Source organism: Catharus ustulatus, chromosome 6 (genome assembly GCF_009819885.2).
Source record: "Catharus ustulatus isolate bCatUst1 chromosome 6, bCatUst1.pri.v2, whole genome shotgun sequence".
Lineage (NCBI taxonomy): Eukaryota > Metazoa > Chordata > Aves > Passeriformes > Turdidae > Catharus > Catharus ustulatus.
Genome location: NC_046226.1, coordinates 48131319 through 48148229, shown reverse-complemented (window position 1 = coordinate 48148229; position 16911 = coordinate 48131319). Strand labels below are relative to the sequence as shown.

Genomic DNA, 16911 nt, shown 5'->3' with positions numbered 1-16911 from the left:
TGCCTTTCTCAGCAGACACCTGTCCTCCAAACTAAAACAGCAACTTTTCCTTCTTTGTCTGTATATAAGCTGCACCTGATTATAAGCCGCATTCTGGGTTCGGACCAAAATTTTAGTCAAAATGGTGCGGCTTATAATCGTGAAATTACTGTAATACTCTCTGCAATTACCCCAATTTTTAAAAAGAAAGAGCTGGGGATGTTCATTTTGATTTAACTACAGAATATTTGCACTAAGAAAACCGTTCTCCCAATATTGCTGCTTTTTCCTTTTTCCTTTCCCCGCCCCCAGTGCCTGATGCTAAAAAAATGCTTAATGAAAGGCTGAAAAAGGTCACTGGAACCAGCTGAGAGGGCTTGAAGTTAACATTAACAAAAAACCCCACAGGACCCTAAAACTCCCCAGACCTCTTGTTCCAACAAGACCTGTGGGAGCTCCATCAACCAACACTGGGCCTTGCATTAGCAGCATGAATCCTTGCTGGAGGAGATCTCAGCAGTTTGCTTGCAGCCAGCAGGCAGGGTGTTGTGTGCATGCCATCTCGCCTGGCCCAGCACCAACACCTCCCAGTGCTCAGCAAAGCTGTGTTCTGGCATGAGGGAATGCCTTAGCAAAGCAGGGCCAAGAAACACTTAAAAAAAAATTAAGAGTGAAAGGTATGATTAAACCTTATCAGTGATTCTGTAATTAGAAGTGTTACTTGCAACCATTGGTACTTGAGCTGGGTCATCTAAATCCAGTGAGAAACACCAGGCAGTCCACAGTAGTAGCAAAGTTTATATACCCTCTAATGTGTCTGCAAGTGTGAAAACAACCTGGGTTTCAGTTTGCAGCAGTTTTAGCACCTGGGAGGTGTTTTCTGTGTGCTCCAGGTCCCTGAGCACTGAAATGAAAGCATCAGGCTGCCAGAGGTCAGCTGAAGGGGTCGCACCGAACAGCGCTTCTGCTTCCCACAGCTTAGGTTATCCCTGTGCAAGGCAATGTGATGCTCCCCAGGCTGAAACTGAGGAGTGGTCAGGAAAAATATGCAGCCTCTACCTAGTTCAGGTGCACCTGTGGGACTTGGGGGTCCAGCCTGTATCTACCACTTAATCCAGAGCTGCTCAGGTAGGTAATTGTTTCCCTGTCCCCTTCAGCAGCCACTGGTTTCCTCCCTCGGGACTGTAATTCCACTGTTGCCGGCTCCTTGGTGCAGCCACAGCTCCCAGCCCTCCCACAGCCCCGGCAGTGAATAAGATTGTTGAAATAGTCTCCTTTTTTCCTGCCCTAACTGGAAGGGCCGTGCTGTCATGCCCAGCAAAGGAAACAGTGGTTCAGAGCAGGAATGGGAGCACAGCCACTAAACACATCCTTCATCCTGCAAGCAGAGCTGGCAGAGCAGGGTGCAGCCACATCCAGCAGTGAGGGTGCTTTCCTCGGCAGAAACCTCCACCATAAACACCTCTGGCATGGGAGAGCTGGCTGGATTTACTCCCTCCTGGGAGAATATTGCAGCTCTTGGTTACAGCTTTGACAACCTCTGATTAGGGAATGGCATAAGCAATTTATGCATGTTAATCACAGCTGTCTTAGTACAAGACAATTAGGCTTATTGCTACTTAGAAAACAAACAGCCTGGAAAAAGCTTACGAAACAGAGCTCACCAAAGCAAAAAAATACCTCCAAAACTTCTCATTAGAAACACCCTAGGAGGTTTTTACAAAAAAAAAAATTAACCAGTTTGGGAGGGAGGAGGAAAAGAATTTCCACTGGAAAAAATCCTGGCATGGTCTAGTTTAGAAAAATTCATGCTTGTATTTTTAATTCCTGAAAAATCTTGTTTCAGAAGGAAAAAAAAAAGAAATTCCACAGTCACATTCCTGAGCAGTGGAATTCCACAGTAAGGTCTCCAGTGACTTTCCAGATCCTTCAGAACTCTGGAGAATAATGTTAAAGAGAAGTGTAAGCCAGGGTTGTCTGTGCATTCTGAGCACAAACAAGCTGCAAGCACTCCATCCACCCTTCCCCTCACAGTCAGTTATCCACGTGGCTTCACGTGCTCTGACAAGGCAGGACTGCTGTTTTCCAAGGATAACCCATATCTCCACACAACCTTAAAGGGGCCTGTTTTACCCAGCTCTCTCCCAGTATCGCATTCAGCCCATCTGTTTCAAGCACATCAATGCTCATACTCAGACCCGAAGTGCAAACAGAGGGGACTGCATTTAGCCAGGGAAGGTTTGAGATCCCAGCTATAATTCCAGGCTGAGGTCCCAAGGCACACACCCTGGATGCCAAATACATGCTGCGCTTTTCCAGTTAGGCTCCACTATTGTTTCTCCCCCTCAAACACCAGCCTGGGTCTGACAGTGACTCACATCAGCTTAATCCTAGCTCCAGAGGGTTGGTATAATTTTATCCCCATCTGGAGCAACAATGCAGTGTCACAATCCAAACGTTTTAAGGCATGAAGCAAAGAGCATCACATTCCTGGGAAACCACCTAGAGGGTCATCTGAGGACGGTCTTCCCTGCAGCCCAAATTTTGCTTGAATACAAGCATGAGACAAGCCTGTTCCCTTGGAAGACATGGCAGAAATCAGTACACGATGGAAGGAAACAAGATCTGACAACGCATCATTAAGAATCCACTAACAAGGGGGAATCGCTTTGTTTCTTTTTTCGTTTATTTGTTTTTAAATATCACTTTTTTTTTTTTTTCTTTCCAGAAGTCATTATGTCCGACTCCATTAACATTCAGGTAAACAAGTGAAAGAACAACAGATGGACATGATCTCGCAGCACAGGCACAGCGGCTGGGAGCAGGGCTTGCCTTTCCTTGCAGCAGCAGCAAGCTCCCTGCTTGCTGCCCCTCACCCCGCATCCCCTCCCTCTCTGTACCACCACGGCAAGGGCTGGCAGCCACCACAGGACATTCCAACACAGCACAAGGTCCAGGACAGGGCAGGGGAAGGCAGGTAGCTGAGGGATCACAGCACTGGCCTCCCACCTTGCTCTCAGCCTGGTTTTCGTCTGATGGTGCGGAGGGACAGGTGGGAGCAGCAATGGTGGTGTCACCAGAGCATCCACAAAAGGCAAACCAGCCCAGTCCCTGTCCAGGTGGCAGCACAGGGCATTTTGGGCCATTTTTGGTCACTTTAGGAGGAGCCCCTGGAGCGTGTGCAGGACTGCCACCACACCCTCCCCCTTTCCCGGCCAAATTCCAGCACAGTCATTCTTTCTGCAATCCACATTAGCTCCCCTACAGCTGTGCCCCCCTTTCCTTGAGGGGGGGCACAACTGCAGCAGCCACCACTTCTTTGCCTTCCTTTTTTGCCTTCCCTCAGCACCAGTCTGGATGTATACCAGCCTGCCTGCAGGCCCCCTCCCAGAGGCTGTAAAAACCCATGCTGTCAAAGCCTGGTTCACAAAGCATCCTGGTGTTAAGGTTAACTGGTTGTAAAATTGCAGCAGTTCATCACACTATGCACACTATGAGAAATGTTTATTAAATTGATTTTTGTTTCATTTCTTTAAAAAAAAGGCAGAAAGAAGTTAAAACACACTGCTTTGTGGCATGCTCCACAGTATGAAAAAATCCCAAGCATTCAGTTAAGCTGTCAGCGGCTCTGTTTGACCTTTCGATGCGGTCTTTGAACTCAGACCTGGACAGTTGACACTCCTCATCCCCACCTCAACTCACAGCCATTTTCTCAGCCCCAGGAGGGATGCTTCCATGGAGAGGGAGGGGTTTGTATTTACAGCCTGCAATTCCATCCTTTCCTTCCCTAGGGGTGCAGAGAGGAGCAGTACAGGGTGCCGTGTTGCACACAGAAAGGCGCAGGTATGCAGGAGAGGCGCTGGGGCAGAGCAGGGGTCCTGCCTAGTGGGTTTTCCCCCTTAGCCTCAGCCAACTTTGGGACTGACCAACTGGCAGAAGAGCCCTGTGGCTTTTGGATGAGGGCTTGCAATGGGATGAGTCCCCTCAGCCCTTCACAGCTCCCTTTCTAGTTTGTGTTAATTCAGGTCCAGCTTCACAGGAGACCCAAGTGGGTAGGTTTTTTTTAGGGAGGGTTTCTCAACTACTTCATTGTTCTTAAGTATGATGGTTCCTCTGTCCCTGTTCTCCCAGGGCTGACTCCTCCAGCTGAGAACCAACCCATCAAGTGTGGGGACTCTGCTGGTAACTAAAGAAAGCATCGTCCTCACTGCAAACATCCTTCTGTCCCTGCTCTCATGACCCTTCTCTAGCTGTTCCCCTCCTTGAGCACCTTTCCTGCAGCAGCCACAGAAACATGAGATGACCCAGGAAGCTGCCTCTGGAACTCTCCCCAATGGCAAGCCACCTCTGAAATGAGCCAGAGGGTGAATTGAAACCCCTGTGGGACACAGTCTGAGCGAACTTCTCGCTCTTCCTCCTCTCACAGCTCTCAGATTCCCTCTCCAAGTACCACTTTCTCCCAATTGCTCCTGCCTGGGACAACTCAAACCTTAAAATACAATGTCTGAGGACACACCTGACCTGCATCGAGACCCAGTCTGTCTTCAAACAGAGCTCCAGCTATGTACACAGCATCAACTGAATACTGAACAATATCAAAAATACGGTATAAGGAAAAGAAAACAGAATTGAAATGCTTAATGGCATATTTATACACATTTACCAACAGTCAACAAAAAAAGGTGGCAAGTTACACATCCATTCTGTATGCTGACAATCCTGATGCACATAGATGTAAACACACATGCTTGGATGATGCATATACACATGGCCACATAACAGAGTAGATGACCTGAAGGAGCTACGCTGGGGAGCAGGGGAAGGGGTTGCCTACTGCAAAACCTCGTCTCATTCTCAATGTGCACAACGTGGACATTCAGGGCAGTGTTGCTTTAAGGCTATTTCTAAGGCTGAATCTTTTCTTGTCCAAGCCCTCAATATGAAAATCTGTTGAAGCACTTCCTCCTCTTTACCCAGCACAACTTGATATATATATATATATCTATATATATTTACCTATATACTTTTTAAAGGCCCTATATACTAACAGGCAGGAAGAGGAAAGGGGGAAGTAGAAGGGAAGAAAAAAACTTCTGAATGGATCCATTTGCCCCAGTGCAGGAATCTTCTGTCCTGTAGTGGTAACAGCCATGACAGCCACGTGCAGTGGACAAGGTATTAGTTTAAAATTATTGATGATCACAGGTCTCCCTCCCTATCAGAACTGAAGCTCTTTGTTGTGACAAAGGGGGAGAATGAAGTACTTTAAGAAACAGAAATACTCCTGAAGTGGGGAAAGTGATCACTAATTTAAACTCCTCCCCTTACCTCCTTCAAGGTGGCAAAAGAGCTGAGAGATACTATAATTTCCAGCTCAAGTGCCCATACGGCTAAGGAAAAGGCTTTGCTTAAAAATATATATCTATAGAACTATACATATAGATCATCTTTTTAGTGACACTCTGATTTTATTACATAGCTCCTGGGTCACTCTCCCCCTCTATCTACATGGTGACAGAGTGGCATATAAAAGAAGCCACAGACATCAAAGTGATAACCAAAGTTACCAGATCACAAGAATGTGTTTCAACTGGTGCAATCTAACATGCTAAATTACCTTGATTTTATAAGCTGATCTGCTGTTAATATAACTAGAAGGTCCTAAAAATAACCCTTTTTTTTCATAATCAGATTATGACAATTTCTGAGCAATATTACAGTGTGTGACAATATGCTATAATTAAGAATAATTTCACTGAACAAGAGAGTGATGCCAAGATGAAATTTTAAGCATGTACAGATATGGCTGGGAACACCCAAGCATTATCCTGCAGTATATAAAAGCAAGATTTCTAAAATCAAGGATTTTTTTTTAATGTTTTCTTCTTTTTCCAATACCATTTCTATGTGAGCAGTAGCTTAACAGTGGAAACTTGATATAGAACTAGATTCTCCTTGAATCATATGTCTGTAATGAAATACTGAAGGACATTAAAAAAGTAATTTAATTTTCAGTTTGTTATATTCGAAAAACTGGGACTGAAATTCACCCCCAGCCACTGACCTTTTAATGCAATGAATCAATGGAACTGAGCCAATTTATAAAGTTATAGCCCCAAGAAAAAAAAAAAATCACAAAACCAAAAAACATTTTTACTCATTAGAGAGTAAAAAAGTTTCATCATGCTTCTGTTAAGGACTGACCTAGAAATGGAAACAGGCTGGAGAGGAACAATGCCTGTTTCCCCTGGGATACATTGCACCCAGGCAATGGAGGATGTATCCTTACCCCTCCTCTGTCCCAGGCTTGGGACAGTCAGCCAGGCTTCCCTACAGCTTGGAAAGATCAGGGAGCTGGGGTGATGGTTAGAAAAGATGAGTACAAATTAACAAGATTACTAAATTCTGCTTCAGCATCCAATTAAAAAAGTTGGTAAAACCAAGGCAAAGTTTTCTGAGACCAGGCTGCACCCTTCTCCCCCCCACATCTTCCACCAATATTACTTCTGAGTTATTGGGAGTGGGGAGGGGGGAGGAAGGACTTGATCTCCTGCTACAGCAGCTTTCCCATCACACAAAACTGATGTGTAACTAATTCAGCCACAAAGATACGGGAAAGTTTTATTTATTTAAAAAAAAAAAAAAGTACTTAAAAATAAAAATGATAAGTACGGTACGGTAATATTGGAAGCATTTATATACATAATTTTCTTTGTCTGTTGTTGAAATGTCTCCTGGTCACTCGGTGGCACTTGGGGTCCCCTCTAGCGCTGTCCGCCCTGCTCCCCCCTTCCCCTGCCCGGCTCTCACGGCTCAGTAGACGGAGCTGTTCCTTATGCCACAGCACAGCACCATGCTCAGGATCATCTCAAAGATCTGTTCAGAGACACAGGGGCAACAGTGAGGCAACACCAGCACGATGCAGAGCTCCCCCCATCCCAAGGTCCCCCACTGTAACATTACCAGCAAATAACAAAGGGCTTCAAAGCGGCAAAAGCCCCACCTTAACGCCTTTTTATACAGTTTTCAAAGATCTGTTTAACTCCAATTAGTTGGTAACTTTCCTGCTACTCAATTCATTGGTTAGAAGGTGCTTATGTGTGTACAACGCTAAGATTCTCTTTTTACACAGGTGTTTACATTTTTTCTTTGGGTATTCTCATGGGATAGACTTTATTTTTCACAGATGCAAACTGCCTTCTTACAAGAATAGATTGTTATGCAAACTGATTCTCATTCTTGTGATTCTTTCTCATGGGAACGTATCATGCTAGCTGTTAACTCAGCTGAGCAAGGCCTGATTTTATCAGGCCTTTCTTTTATAAGGTTTTACCTGTATGCAACACCTCATCCACATTAATACTCTCACGCCAGAGTTAAAGGCAGGAATGCTGTCTTTGTTGCTGTTTTCATATGGAGTTGGCCAACTGGAGATAAGGCATTGTCCTGCCATCTCTCACTGGCAGCAGTGGTGGTACCTGACAAGCTTTTTGGCTGCCAGCTACACAGAAAATGCCTCGAGATCCCTCCAGCACCAGAGCCCAGCCTTTGCACAGATGCCACGTTGCACCCCCACAGCACTCAGCCCTCACTAGGGAGCAAACCCAACATAGTAAAGCAAGCAAATCCCTTCTCACTGCAGACCCCAGCAACAAAACACGGCAGCCTGTAGAACAAGTGGTTTTAGAGGAGGTTTCAGTGGTGCTCTGCCCTTTTGGCTGGGCTTGCAGGTGCTCCTGCTCTACTGAGCTTGCCAGGTGCCTCCCCTAACATCCTGACTCCCCAGAGGGATGATGAAGCCCTTGGTCTCGCCATGTTCCAGAGCTCTGTGGTGCATTGGGCTGGTGCTGCATGCTGAGTTGCAGGGACATCCAGAGAGGGATAGATCCAGCCCAGCTGGAAGAGGAGCAGGGTGCCCCAAGGTGGCTTTTTGCCTTGTCACACTTACCATGATCACAGCAACCACGACGGCAGCGATACCGATCAGGTAGAGCTTCCCGGAGAAGAGCTCATCAATTTTTTTGTGGCAGTTCGCGTTCTGAGGCAGAGAGGCACACCAGTCAGACGGCCTGCTTTCCCCTCATCCACCCCCAGCACCAAGTAAGGCAGGTCAGCTTCCCCCTAGCCCCACTTATGTCCCCAGGACTTCCAGCCAGACTTCACCCCTCTGCACCGGTCAGCCCCCTCAAGCAGGAACAGCAAAGGAAGAGCCAAAGGGGAATCTTTAACATCCTTCTACACCACCCCCAAATAAATGAAACCTATACCCTTTATCTATTTCCCATTAATTCCTCAAATTTCCTTGGCAGCCAAGATTTCCTGAAGCAGCTGTGCTGACCGAAAGCTGCTGCGCCTACCGCAAAAGGGATTTTTGAGGCGTCCTTTCGGCAGAGGTCTTCCCTCCACACAGGAGTGAAAGTCGATGTTAAAATATCGGAACCACAGCAGTCCAGCTACATGGAGAGGGGAAAAAATAAATGATAAAAAGCCAACATTAGCAGGCAGCAAACACTTATGCAATGCTCTCCCCAAAACTACACATTCTTGAAGCCACCCAAGATTGAGGATGCATCTTGGAGGGGGAAACAAGGGTGGGAAGTAAGTCACCAAAATAACTTTTTTCTTTCCATGCAATTCAGCTGTTTCCTACAACAGTCCCAGACAGATCTGCTGGAGGAGAGTGAACCCAACTCTCTCCAGGGATTGTGTTTCCTGCTGAATGGACCAAGTATCAGGATTAATTCCTCAGAGCTACATTTTTCTTCCACTGAATCTTACTTAAATCAGGAGTGCTGAGGTAAATGAAAGGCAACTTAATCAGAGTTTGATCCAGACTTTCCAGCCATGTGACGGAGAGAATACTGAAGAGAGCACAATTCTGCTTCTTAACATGTAAGAACCGCAAACCTGATAGCTAAGACTTGCACACAGCATCATCTGCTTTAGACTCTGCTTTTCCCATCCATTTTCCTGAGCTCCACTGTTAATTCTCCAGCATAACCACCACCATCTTACCGTTTCATGAAAGGTCTTCACTACAGCTTTGGCGTTGTTTGCATCTGGTTCTCCCATGAGCGCCTGCTGAAGCGCTTGATCGTAGAACTGCTTCACGTCTTTGGCTATCTAGGAAACACACAGCAAAAACTCCCTTTGAGCCACAGGGGAAGAGAAAACCTATCCAGCAGATGTGCCGGAAGGACACATCCCTCTAATGGCACTTGGACTGCATTTGTTTGCACATGACAAAAGGCCTGTCTTTCATAAGGCTCCAGCCTCTTCAGCTGTCACAAACATTAAGAACCCATCCACCAGCCAACACTATCCAAGGGCTCCACAGGCTCTCTCTGGGAGATAAAGACAGCCAAGGCCTGGAGGGTGAGCCACAAGTTGAGACAGCCTTCAGCCCACGTGGATGAGCTGCTGGGCTCAGGAATGCAGAAATGGCTCACTTTGAACCACACATGGACAAAGCAGGCAGGCAGCACATTTCTCACTGAGGCTGCAGAGGCTGGACATGCTGGGGAAGTGAGGAGGAGGTGAGGTGCATAGGCAAGTCTGTAAATATGGGCACCTTGGCTTACTGAATGGCTCAGAGAGGATGGCAGGAATTTGGGAGAGATTTCACACTAAAGCCTTGTGAGGCAGCTCATCTGGGTCAGGCAGCTTAGGTGCATTTAGATGGATTTAAAACCCTGGCTGTGTCCCTATGGACGCTGCTGTCCTGTAAGTGGTTATGTGAGACACCTTATCCATACTCTAACCCTGCCACCTGGCTGGTGAACTCCAGCCACCATGAGGGCCTGCTCCACAGTGCAAAAATCTCCTAACTTTTAGGGGAACTGCCCTTGTGACTTCTCCTCTAACACTCTTCAGTAATTTGAGAGAGAGAGAGATGAAAGAAGGCCATGCAAGAAAAGCAAAAGAAAAACATAAAAGCAAGAAAGGGAAAATACTTTCTAGAACATCTGCTCTTGGCAGCACAGGCTGGATTAGCATACGAAAAAAGAAACTGCAGCAAGATGATGCATGATTTCAACTAATTATCCCAGAACTCCTTCATCACTACTCAAAAAAGTTTGCTTTGGAGGATGATATTCTCCAAACCATTTCATTCTGGTACATAAAATAAAAACATTTTTAAAAAACCTATTTATTGCCTCCCCTTTCTGAATCTACAGCATCTCCAAGAAGGCAAGCTGAGAGAGAGACTGCCTTCAGCTTTGTGAAAAAGGGTCCCTTCTGGAAGCATCTCTCAAAGGCTGGGATCATTCAGTGCTTCCCTCCCAGCCTGTGCTGCTCCCAAGCAAGGCAGGGAGAAGCAAGCCTGCCTTGTGAGCAGGGACTTCAAAATAGCCCATTCATCATCAAGGCTGCAGAACTAGCTGATGCCAACAGACTGCCACCCTTCATTTTAAACTGCAAAATTAATTTTAGGGGCTGAGGTCATCATTTCTGTATTAGGAAATCCTACATTTCTCAGCTTTATGCTCTAGTGACCAAGGGCTTTCTCCCCAGGATGGGACACAACAGCTGTGGGGTCCCTCCTTACTCAGCCTTCCCTTTTTTTTTTGCTGTCGGTAGCAGTTGCACATCTTGGACTCTTCTTTGGATTCACAAACTAACATCTGCAGGAGGCACAGCCCCTCTGCAAAGGTTAATTAGTTCACTAAAGTTGCTAGGAAACAGCACCCTGCCTGCATAATAATATGTTTAGCCACAGAAGAGTTTATTCCAGTGAAGTCATGCTCTCTCCTGAATGACTACAAGGGTGTTCCCATTCAGGCTGAGCCTGCATGCTCACATGCATGAGAAAGCTGAACACCTACTTACACAGCTGGCTAACATCTCTTAGGAAAGTAAACACATTTCCTACTCTGCCAGAGAGTGTAACCTTGGCTTTGAGCACATGAAGTTCTCCAAACTTCCAAACCCCTGGTGCCCATACACGGGCAGTGCTGCATTTCAACACCAAACCTGTGTGTCTGTGAGCACATGTGACACAGTGAAGGGAAGGGGAGCAGAAACAGAAGGTGAGAAGTTGCAATTTTCACTTCTACCCTTCAGTTCAGCTCCTCCAGCCAGGACACCTTACCTGAGCAGTCCCTAGCAGGGTGCCTGGGACAGACACAGGACTTGCACCCCTCACGTGTGCACAGCATATGGGTCACAGCAAGCCCAGTGCTGGCAGGCAGGTGGCCTGAAGCAGGTTATGTGATACTGGAGAAGAGCAGGAAGCACCAAGCCATCCCGTTAATGCAGGCTGTCCCTGTACAGCATTCCCACCCTTTGGCACCAGTGGCTGGGTTTGCTCTTTGTTCCCTGGCACTGAGGACGTGCAGATGGTTTTCCTTCACAACTTCATGCATGAATCGGCTCCCTCTGTGACTGGCAGCGTGGCAGCAGGGAGGAGACCCGAGGAGACAGGCTATTTTTATTCGAGACATCGCACTACATACCCTAAGGGGCAGCTGCTACCCTCAAGTGCTCACATTTAAAGTTCATCAGCCTGGCCAGGAGGAGTGAGGTGTCCTGCCCAGGTCACACTCCCTCCAATCCAAGTCCCCATTACTCAGTCTGGGAGCAGTTTGTGAGCAAAACAGCTCAGGCTGGGATCTGCTGTGGTTCTGCCCCAGCCTCCCACTCCCACAAACAAAGGTTTTAGAGTCTTACTTGGTCTTTGTTGACAAAACCCCAAATTCCAGCCGCAACTTCGCAGGCAAACAGGATCACCAGGCAAGTGAAGAACTGCAAAGACAAATCAAGAGAGGGATCCTTAACACATCTGCAGCAATTAGGTGGGGAGAGGTATGGAGCACTGACAAATCAGAGCACGGTGTCATCTGACTTCAAACCATTTTCTGTCTCATACATGCACTGAGCCCAAACACATTTCCCTGTAACTCACCATACACCACCCCATGCCCACATTGTTGAGCAGGGATTAGCAAAACCTTTCCCACAAAGGGACTGGCAGGGATGAAGATGCCCTGTGTACCACAAGACACATTGCTCTACTTCATACACCTGCAGGACCATCCAGACGAGGTTTCTGCTGTGCCAAAAATGCTCCAAGGTGTGGTGGCTGAACAGCAGGCCTGTAAGGCTTCACAGACTGGACTCTAACCTGAGCATGTGTACCTGTGAGAAAACCTGTCAGCCTTTCCTGAGAATGGAATCCTGTAATGGTGGAAAAGGGCTTATTTCCTGCAGAAAGAATCCTAAGACTGTGACTGTTAAAGGCACCTGTGTAAACTCTCTGGATAAGCTGAAGATAAAAAAGCAAACAAGAGACACTAGCCAGCACGTAGACACCTCTGGTGAACTGACCCATCCAAGGGCTAACAACCAGTTACTGACTGATCAGAAATAGGCACAGTATGTTTGTAAAATTCTATCTAATGGGAGGTGAAAATAAACCAGGACCTTTTTTTCACTGCATGAAGAAGAATGTGTCTCATCTTTCTAACACGAGGTCATAACAACACTGAGGACTGGAATTGCCAGTGCAGGGTTAAAAGCACATTTCAGCTGCTGAGGAGCTAGGGGTGTCAGGGTGTGATTTATGGCCAGCTCTCTGGCATCCACAGCCCTGCAAGGCTACTGCAGTTTTTTGCATAAATACGAACACTGCCGTTTTCCCACAGTCCCACCCTGTTTGTGCAATTCCAGCAGTCCTCCCTGCCATCTCCCCTTTTTGTTCAGATTGCAGGAACACATTGTGATGGTTGGTCAGTTGAACTGGGAGTGGGAAGCTGTAAATTCATACAGCAGGGTCACATAAGAAAGCACAGAGAGGCATGCTCCATATGCAGCCAACATCACCTCTGTGACAGCATCACTCAGTGACTTCTTCCTGGGAAAAGCCCCAAAGTGGGAGAAGTTGCCACGGAAGTCAAGAAGCAAAAGAGGTGAATGCAGTCAAGGAAAGACAAAATTACAGTATAGGGTGGGAAAACAGTCCCTGCTGGTTCCTGAGCAGTCTCTGTTCAAAACACATTCAGGACATTTTCTGCAACAACAGAGGAAACAGGAGTTTCCAAAATGATGCCATGACCTGGCTCTCACATGCAAAAGCGAAGGGTTATCAGCAAAATGGAAACAAGACTATTAACCTGACAGCAGGAAAGAACTTCCAACATCCTTGTCCAGTTCCTGAACAATCAACTCCTATGAAAACATCTATCTATGCCTAATTTTGTAGGAACATCTTTGAAGGACTCACATCACCCTGAACTGTGGGTGCAATGCCACTCTAAGTCTGGCTAAGCACTAGGGCTCACTCTTGCAGGAGTTACCCTTCAGTGAAGGATGGTTCATTTACCCCAGATTTGGAGGTGCAACTTCCTGCAGATTCAGTTCCTCTGTAAGTTGGCTGCAGAACAGCAGGAGATGCAGCTTGATGCCATGGAACATAGTGGTGCTCCTGGGCAGACAGCTGTGTCCCAGCCCCTTTTCAGGGAGCAGAGCCTGCTCCTTGCCAAGTGGCTCCCTCCTGTCTTCCATAGGTGCTGCTGCTCAGCTTCCATGCCCCCTTTGGCACAGGATTTTAAAAGCACAGAGCTTGCTGGTACTTTTGCCTTTTGCAGTAAGCCCAGAGTGACTCCCTCAGCTAGGTGGAGGAAAGGGGAGCATGGCTGCTTCCCTAAAACACCCTGAGGATGCTGCCTGGAAACGTCCTTGGAACACAGTGGGAGCCTTGGCCAGCAGAAAATGTCCTCATGTGGCATCTCCAGACTTTTCTTGGCAAGCCAAGGTGTGAGCAAACACAGGCAGTGCACAGCAGCTAGAGCTGCTAATTTCAGCCAGAGCAGCCGGTTTCCCTGTCAGACCTCGGGTACGTTGTACCATCTGCCCTTCTAATCCTCTGACTTCAGCAGGGAGTGAGGGGTAGCTCAGGGTATGTAAAAAAACCAAAATAAAAATCCAAAGTTGCCAGACTGTGCTCCAGCAACTCCTGTCAGATTTGTGTGCAGGCTCCTTGCGTTCCCAGGAGCAGGATAATGCCTGCAACCTCCTACTGGAGCTCCTATCCACTAAGTGCAGAAGTGCTTTATCAACACTGGGGAGAAGCATCCCCTTATTATTGGGAATCAGCAGCAACCAGAGGTGAAATTATCTGCAAGAGTGAAGGGAAGCAGCTCTGTTTCCCTCTGTCCCAGCTGAGCCCACACCCATGAGCTGCTACACCGCCACCAAGAATCCTCCAGCCAAGTGCTGCAAACTCATTTGAATTAAAAAAATAAAAAAATATGTTTTACCCTTCCAGTTTTATTTTTTATGCATCAAGTTTAAACTGAACCACATGTGAGAACTTGCTTTAAACAAATGGGTCTCCCTTGATCCCAAAGTAAAGGCTTTTGGTGTGGCTACAGTTTATCCAATTAAGTTCATCCTGTGCCAGTAATCCTGAGCTGCTGCCTCACATCAAGGACGCCTGTAGCACTCCAGCAATGGATTTTCCAGGATGTACCTAGATGTTCTCACTAAGAAATTATGGAAAGTCTTTGCTGTTTCCTCATTAAAACAGATAAAAATAGTAGATTATTCCTTAGAAGAATTAGAATTGCTACAGGCAGCCTTGAAACAGAGTGAGAAGGGATGCTGTAGGGGACATCAGGTAAGAAAGGGGGTTTAGTGGGTGCTTGGTAGGACAGCCAGACCATGGGGGATAAAAGCAAGGTGGGGGATCACATATAACAGAGAAAAAGTCTCTATGGATCCTGCTGATCTCACCCCTTCTGCCCTGCAGCCAGGCACAGGCAGGACACTGCAGCACAGAGCAGAGCTCCACAGGCTGGGCAGAGTCACCCTGAGCCACACAGCACTGCCTTGCTCCTTGCAGAGCTCACCTAGCTCCCACCTCCATGCTCACACATCCTCCCAGCCCTGCTTGCTGGAAAAGCCCCCAGCAAGGGAAGCACAGCCACATGCCATCCAGCAGGGAAATCAGGGTGCCAAGTGGCTTCCAAAGCTGTGTCTCTTACCGTTCCCAGAAGACACTGAGACTCCTGAATAGCGCCGTAGCATCCCAGGAATCCCACGAACATCATGACAGCTCCCACTGCAATCAGGATGTAGATTCCTGCAGGGCAAAGTGAGAGGCACACACGTTACTGCACAGCTTTGTCCAGCAGCACCCTGTCCAGCCTGGCTGGATATTCTGGCTCCCGGGTGTGCAGAATTAAGGCTGAGGAGGTGTGAGGAGAGATGGCAGCAGACACAGCAGAACACAACATGTACATGAGTTGGGTCTCAAAGTGTTTAAAACTGCCAACACTGGAGCTTTAATAACTCCATCACCTCTGAAATGGGAGGAAACGAAAAGCACTAGGCAGAGGATGCAGGAGGCAGGATAAGGACTCTACAGCATCCTCAGAACTGTAGCAGGGAGTTCCCTTGGCATGCTGGTTTAAATATTTAAGCAGAGATGAAAATGATTAGTTAGCATATCCTGTAAAATAAATAGTAAGGCACATGGTTTATTTATATTAAACATCATACAAATATTTATCTGGCTAACATTTTAAAGGCAGATGAACCACAAAACCAAGGGGGAAGTACTGCTTAAGAATTTCACACAAAATCTGACTCCTTTTTTTTTTTTTGTTATAGGTTCTTTCACAGAGAATACAACATTTTTTACTTTGACTTATTGAATTTGCACAGGCAACTTGCACCATAACTAGTTCAAAGCTTGAAATGAGGCACTGGGAGTGGTTCAGAAAACAGAGGAATAAAAGTTTATTCATTCAGGAAACAAGAGCTTAGCTCAAGACCCAAGTCTGCTGCCGTGACTAATCACCATGGTCTCACCAACCACGAGACTGGTGAAGCCATAGTGATTACTCAGCCAAACACCACCAGCTCAGTTAAATTTGACACAGTTTTCTGCTGGTGTATCCCTTATATTTAGTGCATTTTTGGTTAACTAATATTCTCTATTGTGGTTCTACTACTCTTATTTCCCATTCAAAAGCAATTTGACACATGCAAAAAATCGCAAATCAGGTAAGACTGCAGTCACTATTTCTAACGGACAGTGAAGAAAAAAAAGAAACACGATGAGGATAGAAGAACATGGGACATCCCAGATGTAACACAGTGAACCTTACTAGTGCTTGGGAGACATCAATGAAATGTTTTCTTCTGCTATGAGTGAAAATGTTTTATAGTTATTAATCAGACTGTCAGCCCTCCTTTAGGAACAGCCCTAACATATAAACAGAGTTCAAGATTAAAACTGTTTGTACATGCTTGTCATGTGTAACGTTTTTCTAATCTCTGTAGTTTTTAAACAATCTTCTGATAATTAAAGTGCAAAGTCGAAAGGCCATGCAGTGACAGCAGACTCCAGCGAAGTAAACCCTTCTCCAGAACACCAGACACGCAATAATGGTCTCCACTCCTTTAATATTCCTTTACAGATTCTTCAAACTTGGGAAAGGCTGGACTCTGGCTCCCACTTCTTCCCTCTTTGGAACAAAAGTGACCAGCAGCATGCCCAAAGCACCAGCCCGATGCAAGGGCTGACCTGGCCAGCGACGGAAACGCCGCCCCAGTGGCTCCGGCACTCTCCGGTGTTTCTCAGCAGCACCGTGCTCACTATTTTTAGGCACTGCACGAGGGAGGAAGCCAGCTGCAAGGGAAGTGCCACAATGGAGCAGGCTGACCCTGCAGGAAGCCCCTCTTCACAAAACCTGGCGGGAGCTGTGGCCGGAGACACCGACATCCTTGCGGCAACACCGCCAGCCGCGGGGCTGGAGGCACGAGTGGCACCTCCTTGATGGGCTCTGAACGGGTGTCAGCAGCCCAGGAGTCACCAAAACAGGAGAAAAGCTCCCCATGTGGGGATGAGACACCTCCTGAGGTGAAGGTGTGCAAAGAAAGGAAAAGCTAGCAGAAGAATCCTCCCAGGACAGGCGGGCAGATGAA

At 46.9% G+C, this 16911-nt stretch overlaps 1 protein-coding gene across 1 annotated transcript in view; it reads right to left on the bottom strand.

Moving 5' to 3' along the window:
• Positions 1-2643: 2643 nt before the first annotated feature.
• The window catches only part of CD81 (CD81 molecule), a 34170-nt gene continuing 19902 nt past the window's right edge, over positions 2644-16911 (bottom strand). The window contains exons 3-8 of the mRNA XM_033062870.2: positions 14964-15061; positions 11650-11724; positions 8995-9102; positions 8337-8432; positions 7928-8017; positions 2644-6855 (exon numbers count right to left, since the gene is read on the bottom strand). Of these exons, the coding sequence (XP_032918761.1) occupies positions 6793-6855; positions 7928-8017; positions 8337-8432; positions 8995-9102; positions 11650-11724; positions 14964-15061 (530 nt within the window). The 3' untranslated portion in view covers positions 2644-6792. The remainder of the gene's footprint in view (positions 6856-7927; positions 8018-8336; positions 8433-8994; positions 9103-11649; positions 11725-14963; positions 15062-16911) is intronic.